Genomic DNA, 14050 nt, shown 5'->3' with positions numbered 1-14050 from the left:
CACCCGAACAGCCACCGAGACTGCATAACGCCATAACCCCAGCCTCAGCTTCCACTACTCTACCAACTGAACCACAAAACACATAAAAATGCTTCTCCGCTCTACAAAACCTCTCCATCACCACCTCTCCGCCACCAAACTCCTCCTTCTCCGCCACCTCAAAACCCTCCCCTCCACCATCACCACCAACAACAAAGACGCCTACTTCTCCTTAATACACAACATAACAAACATAATCCGCAAAGAAGTCTACCCAGAACGCACCCTCAACAAACTAAACCTTCCCATCACTTCAGAACTCGTTTTTCGTGTCCTTCGAGCTTGTTCTAACTCTCCTTCCGAATCCCTCCGTTTCTTCAACTGGGCTCGCTCTTATTACTCTCCTACAACTATTGAATACGAAGAACTCATCATAACCCTTGTACGTAACAAGAAATACGCCTCAATGTGGAAACTCATAGCCCAAGTTAAGGACAACCTCGGCGACAAATTTTCTGTTTCTTCTGACACTGTTTGTTCTATCATCGAAGAGTATGGTAAACATGGTTTGATAGATCAAGCGGTTGAGGTTTTTAATAAATGCAGTCGTAGTTTAAATTGTCAACAAAATGTTTGTGTTTATAACTCCTTGCTTTTCGCTTTGTGTGAGGTTAAAATGTTTCATGGTGCTTATGCTTTGGTTAGGAGAATGATTAGAAAGGGGATAGTGCCGGATAAAAGGACTTATGGGGTTCTTGTAAATGGGTGGTGTTCGAGTGGGAAGTTACGAGAGGCGAAAGGGTTTTTGGAGGAAATGAGTAAGAAGGGGTTTAATCCACCGGTGAGAGGGAGGGATTTGTTGATTGAAGGGTTGTTAAATGCAGGCTATTTGGAGTCGGCGAAGGATATGGTGAGGAGGATGATGAAGGAAGGGCTTGTGCCTGATGTTAATACATTTAATTCAATGCTTGAGGCGATTTGTAATGCGGGGGAAGTTGATTTTTGTGTTGATATGTATCATAGTGTGTGTAAGTTGGGGTTTTGTCCGGATATAAATAGTTACAAGATTTTGATTCCAGCTGTTTCAAAGGTGGGTAGGATTGATGAGGCTTTCAGGTTGTTGCATAATTTGATTGAGGATGGGCATAAACCATTTCCTAGCTTGTATGCGCCAATAATTAAGGGGATGTTTAGGAGAGGGCAGTTTGATGATGCGTTTTGTTTCTTTAGTGAGATGAAGGTCAAGGGACATCCTCCGAATAGGCCGGTGTATACAATGATGATAACAATGTGTGGACGTGGAGGGAAGCATGTGGAAGCGGCGAATTATTTGGTGGAGATGACTGAGATAGGTTTGGTGCCAATTTCTAGGTGCTTTGATATGGTTACCGATGGGTTGAAGAATTGTGGGAAGCATGATCTTGCTAAAAGGATAGAGCAGTTGGAAGTGTCTCTTCGTGGTACTTGAATTGACAGCTGCAAGACATTACCAATTGCTTCATTGAATATGGATATTGGTATTGTTTAACAGCATGAAACTGAAGGCTGATATGATTGCTGCTTAAATACAAAAAAGCTGGCTAGTTTCGAAAAGGTATATTTCAATCATGCTGTTCTTAATTCAGTAATTATGGTTATGAATTCTCAAGAATTGGCAACATTTTCAATTTTCACAAGCTGGTATCTGCTGACAGGCACCTTTTGGCCCTAGACATTGAAATTGAGATGTTTTTTCTCCAGAATAATTAGAGACTGATCACATAAGCTTTATTCCATTTTATTTTAATGCTCTATTTCTTTGCTAGCAAACACAGTGCGTGGGCATTTGTGAATTTCGTTGTTTTTTTTTACTGCCTCACGTAATTATTAATTCCTTATCCAAGTGTCTGTTTGATAGAGGCTGTTGTTTGATGTGATGATTACCAGTCATTCTCAGCATCTTCAGTAGCTAAATTCATTAGTTATGCTAATATGTTAATAATGCTTGCATACTTCCACTTACTTGAATTGTCTCCAGTCAGTTAAAAAAATGTGTCAAGGATTGCCATTTGCAAATGTGGGATTTACAGTTGGTTGTATTTTCTGAACAGACTGGATGTCATTGAAGCATCATTGAGGTTCTGTTCTCTGTCAAGAACTAATTTCATGAGAGATGAACTAGCAAGGGGAAGAGCGTAGGTCAACTTTCAAGACCTGCACTGGTTTTCTGATCTCACAATTCCTTGCAGTACCACCTTAGGTTTCATGGCACGTTCCATTTCAGGTTTTTCTTCTATTACTTGGCCAGATATCATTTTGTAGCTACAGGAAATATGCTCTAATGTCTGGATATTCTAGATAGCTCACAGGACTGATCAAGCATATGCCAAAGGGATATGAATGTGCTACATTTCTCATCTATATTATTTTCCTAGATATCAATGGCTTGCATTCAGCCCTTTTGGTACACAGAATTTCTGATTCATGGCATCATCTTTTAGCATTGTATAGGCAGTAGATGAAGTGTTGAGATGAGAGTACAGAGCAATTTCACAGCTTGTCTTTTGAATGTTGATGCATCAATCTTCAAAATTGAGTATGATATATCTAATCTAAAACAAGTTATTGTCTACACAAGTATTTTGCCAATTGACAGTTCGTGATCTTTGAATTTATATGCCTTATTCATAGTCTTCACAAGTCGATGTTTGGAACTTGCTATTAATTAATGGTTTGCTAATTGGACTGACTTGCTTCAGTTGTGTGATAAACAAAGCAAGAATAAACTAGAGGTGTACGTAAAAATAAACTGGTTTGTTAAAAGATTGGTAGTTGATAATGACATTAAATACACAAAAACAAGACAATTGTTATGGATTTCCGTGTGGTTGGTGATAATGAAATGAAGGCTGTTTGTTTTTGCTTTTCAAAGTATTTTTTTTAAATGATTTTTCTTAAATTTTTTTCTTTGCCTCAAATTAATTAATTTTTTTTTTTGTATTTTCAGATTGTTTTCATGTATTGATATCAAAAATAAATTTTAAAAAATAAAAAAAATATTATTTCGATGTATTTCCAAGCGAAAAATACTTTGAAAAGATATCGCTATTACAAAACCGAACGGGCTTGAAATTCCATGGAAATTTCTGTTATTGCAGTGATCCCAGAGACTAGGTTTTAAAAGCTTTACCTTATTTTTGTGTCTCCCTAATAGCGACTTGTCAAAAGTTGCTTATAATTGCCAATGCATTTACTAGTTTTGGGCATCTGTACCCAATCTTGTTTTTAAAATAACATAATTGGAGGCTGAGGTCAACTGAAATAATATCTTAATATCACTCCAAACAAATATTGATCGCACCATATCTTTCCAACTTCCAAGTTGCCAGCACTGAAAATTTTAATGAACTTGTCTTGCTTGATGAATATCTTTTGTCTAAATAACCACAAGTCTCACACTTGAAGCTGGACTACCGAAGTAAAAATCACCAGGTTTTAGTTGTATGGTGGAATATAACAAAAGTATCTATTTTCAAATTGTAGCTTTATTGCATATCAGTGGAGTTGATTGGATGTCTGCTTCGAAATATTATGCTCCAATCTAAAATGTCTTAGTTTTATGGTTCTAGTCTTAAACAGTTGGGACTATGCAGAAACGAGGAGCAGATGGCTTCATGTTGCTCTTCCAACTATACCTAGGAAAACTGAGGCGTATTAGGAAACTATTTTTATGGCCAAGACTAGAATTTACCGCATTCTTCTTCATATTTCTCCGGGCATCCCATTCTTGATAGATCATTGTGTGAAAAGACTAGGATAGAAAACAGCAACAGCAACAGTTTTGTATCGCATTTGGATACGAAACTTTGGTGTGTGTTACTCTATGTATATATATACACGTATGTTGTATGGCCTGTGTTCAAGCATTTCTGGTGTTTACATGTGCTTCTTAACCTTCAGAGTGCAATCAAAATTTGGAAACGAGAATCAGCACAGAAAAGCACATGAGAAGCCAGATTATGTATTAGGGGTATATATGACATAATGAGGAAACATTGCCAAGCATAATCAAATCAAGCTGCCAGTTTATGGAAGTCCTACATGTGTCCCTACTTGTTTCCTCCAAACTGTTTTTGGAGAGTACTCACTACATTCTTTCCCAATTGGAACGCCTTGGTGAGAACATCAGGGTTAATAGGTGGATTAGACCCAAAGACTGCATTTGCAATGGTGATGACGCCAGGATTTTGGCTACTCAAAGCAGCAATAGCAACTGCATTAGTCTTTGCAACATGAAATTGAAAATGAACGAGGCCAGTTGGATACACGAAAACATCTCCTGGGCTCAAGACTTCCGTGATAAGATGATTATCTTATCACCGACATGGAGGGTGCCCTCCAAAACTAGCAGAATCTCTGTTGCTCGACGGTGAATGTGGGGTGGGTTCAAGCCGCCATTTGGTGGCATAGTCGTCTATGCGAGCCACAGATAAGCCCCAGGTATTTGACCAACATTTAAGAGTTACATTTGATCCAACTCGATTCCTAGTGTTTCTAGGAATGTTGAGCCCCGAAAAGAAATCATTTGCCGTGGCAAGCTTTGGGTCTTTGCGGAACATCCCATTCAGAAACGCTGTAAAAAATGTTAAAAGCAATCTGTTAATTCAAAGAACACTGAAAAAACTGAAAATAAACATTGACGGTAAAAAAAAAGGAAAGGTAGTTTTCCCTTGATTTTTTTTTTCTAGTTGTATGGGGTTCGCTCAAATGATTGGAATTTTCTAGTTGTTTGGACAAGCCTAAATGATTAGAATTTTCAGCTCAAAACCCATCCCAAACCCAGCAGACCTACTGTTAATCTAGTTTGTTCAAATCTGCTCAGCATATTTCTTTAGATTTTTATGAGTCATCCACGCAAACTTTTCATGCACAAATAGTTTTTTCTAAGCAGAAAAAATAGCATCTTTTACCCTAATAGTAAACAATCACTAGTAATTTTTACCAAGTGTGACATAACAATCATGACAGAACACATCAACTAAGAGCCACCCATACTAATATCGACATCGATTTTTTCACCAATGATACAATCTTTTCTTTATGAAGAAATTCCAAGGCTTTGTGTATAAATACACTTAGTCACCAAGCATGAAAGCCAGAACACAACCAGGCCTACAAGCTAGAGAGCAATTTTTAGCAAGACAAGTCCTAGCCAAAGCTAGCTAAATGTTACAAAAGATAGCAAAAGGTTATGGAAGCCAGACCAAACTAGGTTATAGGCCATTCAATTTCTAGACCAGATATGCTCTCCCTAACTTTCACTTTATTTTTCCCTTTACATACACATAGTGGCTTTAGTATTGTAAAGTTCTTGTTCATTAGGGGATTTTTTTTAGATAGCCACTAGCCAAACCTATCAACATAACCATGAAAAGCTAACCTCTATATGAAGAAGTTTTGTTCTGACTCCAACCTTCCGGTAGACTTTTCTGAACAAAGATAACAAAGAAACTATAGATATAATGCAAATGTATAGGAACTTTCAACAATTTGATACTGTGAAAGACTTTTCTGATCATCACTATAGAGGCACCAGAGTCTCCGACCTTCTAGTAGGTAAAGTTAATTGCTTTTCCCTTACCCTCCCTTCATTCCACTCTCTTACACTCACTTATAGATACATAGATACGTGCGAGAGAGAGAGAGAGAGAGAGAGAGAGAGAGAGAGAGAGAGAGAGAGAGAGAGAGAGAGAGAGAGAGAGAGAGAGAGGCACCAGAGATACATAGATACTGTGGAAGACTTATAGATACATAGATACTGTGGAAGACTTTTCTGATCATCACTATAGAGGCACCAGAGTCTCCGACCTTCTAGTAGGTAAAGTTAATTGCTTTTCCCTTACCCTCCCTTCATTCCACTCTCTTACACTCACTTATAGATACATAGATACGTGCGAGAGAGAGAGAGAGAGAGAGAGAGAGAGAGAGAGAGAGAGAGAGAGAGAGAGAGAGAGAGAGAGAGAGAGAGAGAGGCACCAGAGATACATAGATACTGTGGAAGACTTATAGATACATAGATACTGTGGAAGACTTTTCTGATCATCACTATAGAGGCACCAGAGTCTCCGACCTTCTAGTAGGTAAAGTTAATTGCTTTTCCCTTACCCTCCCTTCATTCCACTCTCTTACACTCACTTATAGATACATAGATACGTGCGAGAGAGAGAGAGAGAGAGAGAGAGAGAGAGAGAGAGAGAGAGAGAGAGAGAGAGAGAGAGAGCTAACCCCTAAAATATGTAAATTCTCATTCTAGTCCTTTAAAATTAGTTATGTTTCATATTGATCCTCATAAGTTTCTAATTTGGACCCTCTATTTTTTTTAATGGATGTCATATTAGTATAACTGCCCCTGGATGTTTTTGTCACCTTAAACTATTAGCTCCTAAAAATGAACACCATTTCTTCAAGGTGGGGGACTCGACTTTCCATTTCATCACAAAACATTACACATTGATGTCCCCAAAGACCATGTCATCATAAAGGATAATGTAGACAATTACAAAGACTTTATAAATCATAGAAAGCACATAATAATAATAATAATAATAATAATAATAATAATAATAAAAAATACTAGAAGCATCCTATAACTTATAACATATAAGAGTGATGCTATAGGTAAAATTCTTTCCATAACCTTTCGTGGATTTGCTAGGGAGTGATATTATAGCCTTGAACCTGACTCCATCCTTAGGATTCACAATCTCTGTATGAAGGTCATCTCTCATTTCAACACTAACATTCCAGCTAAAAAACAGCATGACTAAGCTTTTTGCCATGAACAAATAAAAGATGAAAACACTAAAGCTTATCTTTAGAGATTCAATGAGAAAATGCTAAACGTGAAAAATCTACTCGAACTAGTTGTCACTTAGACTCTGATTAGTGTTTATAACTACTCATTGTGAGAACACCTATATATACTTTCTAACAAGACTCTCCTCATTGCAAAACAAGCAATGAAGAATCATATTATAGTAAAAGAAAGTGTCACTAAATAAGAACACCCTAGTTTCTAAAGAGTAAAATATCCATAACACCATTAGTCTCCCACTAGAGTATAAAATATAAACACCAAGGGGCATATTTGTGATTGTCTGATATTCTTTGAACTCTTGACTATATCTTTCACCATCACACATGTTGAGGTGTTAGGGAAAAGATTTTGTGCAATACCTACCTCCTATAAAAAGTGGATCAAACATAAGGAACCCTAACAAGTTCTATCTCTTGACCATGATCATGGGTACAACATATAAGAATGTCATGCACTAAAAAAAGAGAGAAAGATTAATCTATAAAGGATACCCTAACAATTTATAAAGAAGGAGATGCAACTGAACAAACATGAAAAAAAATCCTTATGATGGGCTGCCTGAGATAAGATAAATCTTAGAAATTGTATCTCAACTCTTTTTGATTTTTTCAAATAAAAAACAATAGTGTTTCTCCATGTTTCCATGAAAATCTCCATGTCCCTATGAGGCCTAACACGATCAAAAGATTGATATATTCTTCCAAGTGCATGAGTGTCGAAGTAATAAATAATCCGACAAAATCGGGGTCGAACCACAGAGAGGTTAACTGTATAAACTACAAGTAAAGAAATAGATAATAATAGAATAAAAGTTTAAGAGAGCTTTGGGATGTGATATTGATGTAAGGATTTAAAAAAATATAAAACAATTATCAAGGTTAGAGGATCCAGTAATAGTATTTCAAATAAGTATAATATAAACTCTTTTTATTATTCCAGTAGAAACCACACACAAAGGAGGTTCCAATCGAATTATAATTTATTAACATGATTATATTAATTATCTTATTTGAGTAATGCCAATACTTGTAAATGTTGTTAGGTATTCATGGTGATAACTTATGTTAACAACAAATCAAGTTCCTTTCATAGCACAAGTGTCAGTTATACCATACAATTAGGCTATGAAAGTGTCAAGTATTTGTTGTACCAAGGGTTGTTCAACACAAATCCAGATTAACCATTTAACAAATAAGGTATTAAGAGTGAGTAAGATAATAAATACAAAACATGTTAGTATCAAACATTAAAGTTCATGTTGAGTTTATACTATATTTATTCTTACACCATTTGTGTAACCTTTTTACCTTGACATAATAAACTTAGTTGAACATTATGAATAAGAGAAACATAGATAAACAAGAGGAGAACATGATTACATAAGTATAATAAAGGAAATGAAAGGTATAAATAAGAGATTAATGAAAGCAAAACTTAAGCATCACAAAAATATAAAGAGAGAGAGCAAGAACATGATCTTGATCTGAAAACTAAGATACCTAAATGCATGGAAAATGCCTCCTTTTATAGGCCTAAATTCGGAACTATTGATTTGATGACTAATTGTTGAGTGGGTGACCACATCTTGACTTGGTGACAATCCTTATCTTCTTGTCTGAACAAAACATTATTGCTAACATCAGAATTTGAACAGATCCATGAAAGTTCTAGGAAATTGTCTCAGCTTTCCAACAAAACAAGAATCGACACATTTGGACTTCTAGAACTCGAGATATGGACTGAACACTGAACAGTGTCTGGGCTCCATAACAAATTCTGACTTCTTTGTTGTTGTTACAATTTGAACTTGAAAACGGTCTCTTTGAATCTTGGACTCCCCATGAAAGTTTTAGGCCTATGTCTTAGCTTTCCATACATATAAACCAGACCTAAATCCAAGTTCTATAGCTCTAGTTATGATCTAATAACAGAATGGTGTTCCAGTTTGGACTGAACCAACATATCTTTTCCAAGCTTAGCCCTCTCCCTGTCTTCTCAATTTTAGTAGTTAAACTCATCAATTAATTATTTGATTTATGTGATAAGCCTGTATTTAAGATGAACATTTATAATAAATTAAAGGTATTTTATATTATTAGATATGTTATTATAAAACATGCTCTAGTTAAAGAGTTATTGATACTTCAAGTGCAAAATAATGATATAAAACCTTGATAAAAATATACTTTTAAGTACTAATCAATGCCTTAATTTCTCCATATGTATCCATTAAAATTCTATTAGTTTCCACGACTACTTGTCTGCAAAAATATCAATGATCATTTTCAAGGTTTTTATAACCATTTATCTCCAAAAAAGGATTATAGATCCTTATTCAAGTCTTTATAACTATTTGTCTTCGAAAACGATTGGGATCTTTCTTCAATTTTCATAACTACTCATGAAACATTTTCGTCTAAAATACATTCTTGAAACACATGTAAACTATATTACTTTTACACTTATTTCTTGTTATTATACTGCTTAACTTCACAAGCATCACAATTAAATTCTTCTTTCCAAAAATGTTAATAAAAATTTGTACGAAGAAATTTGTTATAGAAAACATTAACAAAAGAGGCCTAGCTAAGATAACATTTTCACGTAAGCATGACAAAAAAAGAATAATATTTATGCAATAAGTATTTCCCGGGGGTGTATTTTTTTTTCTAGCCGTTTGGGCTAGCCTTTGGCTATAATTTTTAGCCGCAAAACCACCTAGATCCAAACCCAATTTATCCAATCTTGTCTGGTATGCTTTTTTATGCCTTTTTTTTTAGATCCCTATTAGCCACTCACACAAACTTCTCATGCACTCAATTTTTATATAAAAACATGACTTTTTCTATGCTATTTCTTTGTAGAGCAGGTAACGTTTTCTATCCTAATGAAAGACCTTCACTAATATTTTTCATCAAGAGTAGGACACAATAATCATGACATGACACATCAATCAATGGCGACCATGGCTAGCCAAACCATAATGCTGACGAGGGCTGGGGTCATTTATTAGCCAAACCACCACCAATGCACCAGCAAACTTGGTGTCATTTATTGCTGCAAAGAAATCCTGAAGAGGGCTGGGGTCGTAGGCACATGCAAATTAGGAAGCCAGAACCCATAATGCACAACATTGGTAATTATTCAATGTGGACTTGGACTTGTAATCCTATTAAAATTCAAATCACACTTTTTTAGTATTTGAAAGGACTAGAACACTGGTTCTTGTTGATGAAACATTTGATCCTTAATTAACCTAGGAAATATGATGTTTGCTGCTTCTGTATAAGCTTTTCCAGCAGTTTGTTTTTAGAATAATAAAAACACATCTCCCCAACTTTGGCATCCATTTTTCATGTCACCACGTATATGACCATGGCTGGCCTCTTCATCAAACAATAGTTTCAAATCTTTCTTGATGAAATGGTTCCAAAACTCAGACTGAAGCACACTGTAGTTGTTTAAGAATGGAGTGGTGCCATGAATGGATTTCCTTAAAAATAAAATAAAATCTGTGGTCAGACTTGGTGATTTAATGGGTTTCAGAGGATTTTGATGGAGTGGAAATGGCAAAAAAATATAAAAAAAATAAAAAAAAATAATGGGTTCTCGAGTCTGTATTTGGATGTGTAGAGCAGTCGGATTCAGGAGAGAAAGTTCATACGGAATTGGATCAATTCAAATGGATAGCATCACTGAGAGTAAAGAATGTACAAAATACTGAGTGGGATTGAGTGCTCCCATAGTGTACGTAATTTACTGGAAAGTCTCCATTGATCCTATCCACAGATATCTTGAAAAATTACTGAAATCTGCATGTCCTTATCTTCTTGCCAATATTTCTAGCACTTATAGATAACCATCCCTGAACAAATTACGGAGAGCCATTATAAATTCCTAGCGATTGTTGTTTGAGTAATTATTGTTTAATCCCTTTGTTTTTAGAATCATAATTAGCCAGACCCTTTCGTTTAAAAAATTGGCAATTGATGAAAGTAAATGACTTTGAATCCTAGGTAGTTTGCTGCAAATATAATTAAAATCTTGTAAAACCATAGCTTCAAGATGATGAAGAATTTGTAAGAACTATTAAACCATAGCTCAAACTCTCAGGCCTCCCCGATAACTAAGAAGTTGCGCCATCGCACCTTTTCAAGTGCGTTTGGTAATCTGGTGGATGCTTTTTTAAAATATTATTTTTTTAGATTCACAAGTAACACAATTAAATTCTTCTCTCTTTAAAAAATATTGATAAAAATTTATATGAAGAGTTTCATACAGAAACATTAACAAAAAAGACCTAACCATGATAATATTTTTATGCAAGCATGACCAAAAAAAGATAATATTCATGCAATAAGTATTTCCCTTCATTTTTGTTGGTTAAAGTCTTCGAAACATGCATGTTTAAAAGATTTGAGGAATAATGATGGTAAAAAAAAGAAAAAAGAAAAAGAAAAGGAAGTTTTTCCAATTTTTTTTCAGCAGTTTAGGCTAGCTTTTCGCTAGAATTTTTACTCGAAAAACCATCCTAGACCCGGTGTTGACCCGATCTATCCAATCTTGTCCAACTTGCTTTATTATGCCTTTTTAAAAAATAAAAACTATATATCACAACGCCAAAAGCAGAGAGAAATAAGTATAAGATAATTCAATGTAAATAACCTACTTGACCACCTCGTCCAGCATTAGTGCTGGAAAGTCTTAAACCATGGTTTTTAAGATTTCTATATATATGTATAACTAACCCAACTACTCTTTTGTCTATGATATGATCCAATGGAGTTAAGATGGAGGCGGCTCTGCTTACTTCTGTGTCTGAAGGCCTCCTTTACTGGCCTTGTCATTGACTAACAAAAATATGGATGATTAGACATTAGGTATATATGCTTTCAAAACTGGTCTGCGTTAACAATGTGCTAAACATACATTTCTCTAGTTTATTTGGTGTGGTTTCAGTTGGTAATCCACTTTAAGCTATGATCCAATCTTAGACGAGTTTAGTAGGCAGTACACTGCATCGTTTCAACTTGTACACCAACATAATTCAAAGGGGGTGAAGTGGACCTTATTGTTCAGGCAAATCATACATCTACAATGAAAATTATTTCTCCACCTAATTCTTTTTTTTTCCTCCTTCAAATTCCGGTAGTTAGATTATATAGAGACAACCTTTTTTACATAATGTCTTCCCTAGAATAATGCATAGGCTATGTACTGACCTTTTTCTTTCTTTTTTGGTCTTAAAAGTCGACATATATAGTCGAATAGGCTGGTGTATTTACAGTATATTTTTCTCATATCCTTCCATCCACCGGATTCTAATTTCTGATTGAAATTGTTGAAAATAAAATTATTACTCAAACTTCACTTACAAGTTTAAAATTTTAAAATCGATATAGTTCACATATAAAAACTTAAAGATGAAGAGATTAGAAGTTTGAATCTAGCCAACTTCATTCTCTTTAGTAAAATCAAGCACAAAATATTAGTTGGCAGCGCAATTTTTAACCTTAAAAAGCTTTTACTGTATTAGAGTGTAATATGAGTATCATAAAACCATTCTTCTTTGTCAATGACATATATTCTTGAAAGAAATTGTGCTCTTACTCTTACATCATTCTATTCCCCTGGGCCATGAAATGTGCTTGACAGAAGAAAAGAAATTAGACTGTCTCCCTTCCCACGTTTACGTGGTGTTTGTTTTTGTAGTTAAAATCATATTTCATAATATTTTAAATTTTATTTTACTTGAAATTAATTGTTTTTAATATTTTTGAATCATTTTGATATATTGATATCAAAAATAATTTTTTAAAAATAAAAAAAATATTATTTTTATATATTTTTTAAAAAAAAACAATTATTATCACATTCGCAAACATTCCTGGTTATAGTTTTTAATAGTTTTAACTGTGCTTGTTATTTTTGAAGCTATTGCTCTTCCAGAGTTAATAAACAAGGATACTCCGCTTCTGTCCAAAACCATTTGTTGCATTTAATTGCAGGGATTGGACATCAAAGACACAAAATTTTATGAATTGTGGTTATGACAAAGGATGCGAGGATGTTTCCTGATATTCAAGAATTTATAGTCAAAAAACTGCAGAAGCCCTGTTGAAATTTGGTCCCTTTATAGACCCAAGAAGTAATTGTGTGTATGTTTAGACTTGAAACATAGAGAGGGCTAATTAACGAACTTAAACATTATATATGTCATCCAAGATAAGACAGGAACACATTGAGATTTATAGGAAACCATTTTATTGTACTTAATTTAGTATTATAACATAACAAAGAAGGTTGCCAGACATTGTAAAATCAGGCTACTAGTCCATGTTACACGTCTTAATCACTCACTGTTCCCTCCAAACAGTTTCTGAAGATAGTTCACTATCTTGATGTCCAAATGGAAGGCCTTGGCAAGAACATCAGGATTGATGAGAGGATCGGACCCGAACACTGCATTTGCTATTGTAATAGTACCAGGATTTTGGCTGCTTAAACCAGCAAAGACAACTGCAGGGGTTTTGGCAATATTGAGTTGGAAGTGAATGAGGCCAAATGGAAACACAAAAACATCTCCAGGGTATAAGACTTTGCTGATGAAACGATTTTCTGGGTTTGATGTGACAAATCCAACATAGAGTGTGCCTTCGACGACTACTAGAATCTCTGTGGCACGAGGGTGAGTATGGGGTGGGTTTAAGCCACCATTTGGTGCATAGTCAATGCGAGCCAAAGATATGCCGAGCGTGTTAAGCCCTGGTATTTGATCTACATTTAAGAGAGTAACATTTGATCCAACTCGGTTCCCTGTGTCTCTGGGAATGTTGAGTCCTGAAAAGGAGAAATCATTTGCTGTCGCCAACTTAGGGTCCTTGCAGAATTTCCCATTTACAAACACTGCACAAAACAAATGCTGGTCAATTCATGCATGAGCAAACAAGGGAACAATTTTCATGTGTAGCCAATAACAAGCCGTAAGAGGCTGCAGCTTCTTATGAAATGTAAATGATAGATGTAAGAAGAATGCATTACCAGCAGCCTTGGGATCATTGATGGCTACACAGAAGTCCTGAAGGGGACTCGGGTCAGAGGCAGAGGCAATTGAGGATGCCAGAGTCAAGAGAACAAAAGCTAGTAGGAAATGAACACTTCTCATTGTAGTGAAGCTCTATAACTTAACACTCTTTTAGCTGTTATTTGCTTGAG

At 35.3% G+C, this 14050-nt stretch overlaps 2 protein-coding genes and 1 pseudogene across 2 annotated transcripts; 1 reads left to right on the top strand and 2 right to left on the bottom strand.

The window, feature by feature from the left end:
• Positions 1-2432, top strand: LOC133668045 (pentatricopeptide repeat-containing protein At5g18390, mitochondrial). The gene is made up of 2 exons (XM_062087788.1): positions 1-1573; positions 2070-2432. The coding sequence occupies exon 1, from the start codon at positions 89-91 to the stop codon at positions 1445-1447; it is 1359 nt and encodes a 452-aa protein (XP_061943772.1). The 5' UTR covers positions 1-88; the 3' UTR covers positions 1448-1573; positions 2070-2432.
• A 1598-nt stretch (positions 2433-4030) lies between these two features.
• Positions 4031-6746, bottom strand: LOC133668109 (germin-like protein subfamily 1 member 20; annotated as a pseudogene).
• Positions 6747-13082: 6336 nt separating this feature from the next.
• LOC133706162 (germin-like protein subfamily 1 member 13) lies at positions 13083-14050 on the bottom strand. Its single transcript, XM_062131636.1, has 2 exons — positions 13877-14050; positions 13083-13741 (listed from the first exon to the last, which is right to left on the bottom strand). Exons 1-2 carry the CDS (start codon positions 13998-14000, stop codon positions 13188-13190), a joined length of 678 nt encoding a protein of 225 aa, XP_061987620.1. The 5' UTR covers positions 14001-14050; the 3' UTR covers positions 13083-13187.

This window comes from Populus nigra, chromosome 11 (genome assembly GCF_951802175.1).
Source record: "Populus nigra chromosome 11, ddPopNigr1.1, whole genome shotgun sequence".
Taxonomy (NCBI): domain Eukaryota; kingdom Viridiplantae; phylum Streptophyta; class Magnoliopsida; order Malpighiales; family Salicaceae; genus Populus; species Populus nigra.
This window is presented reverse-complemented; position numbering and strand designations above follow the sequence as displayed.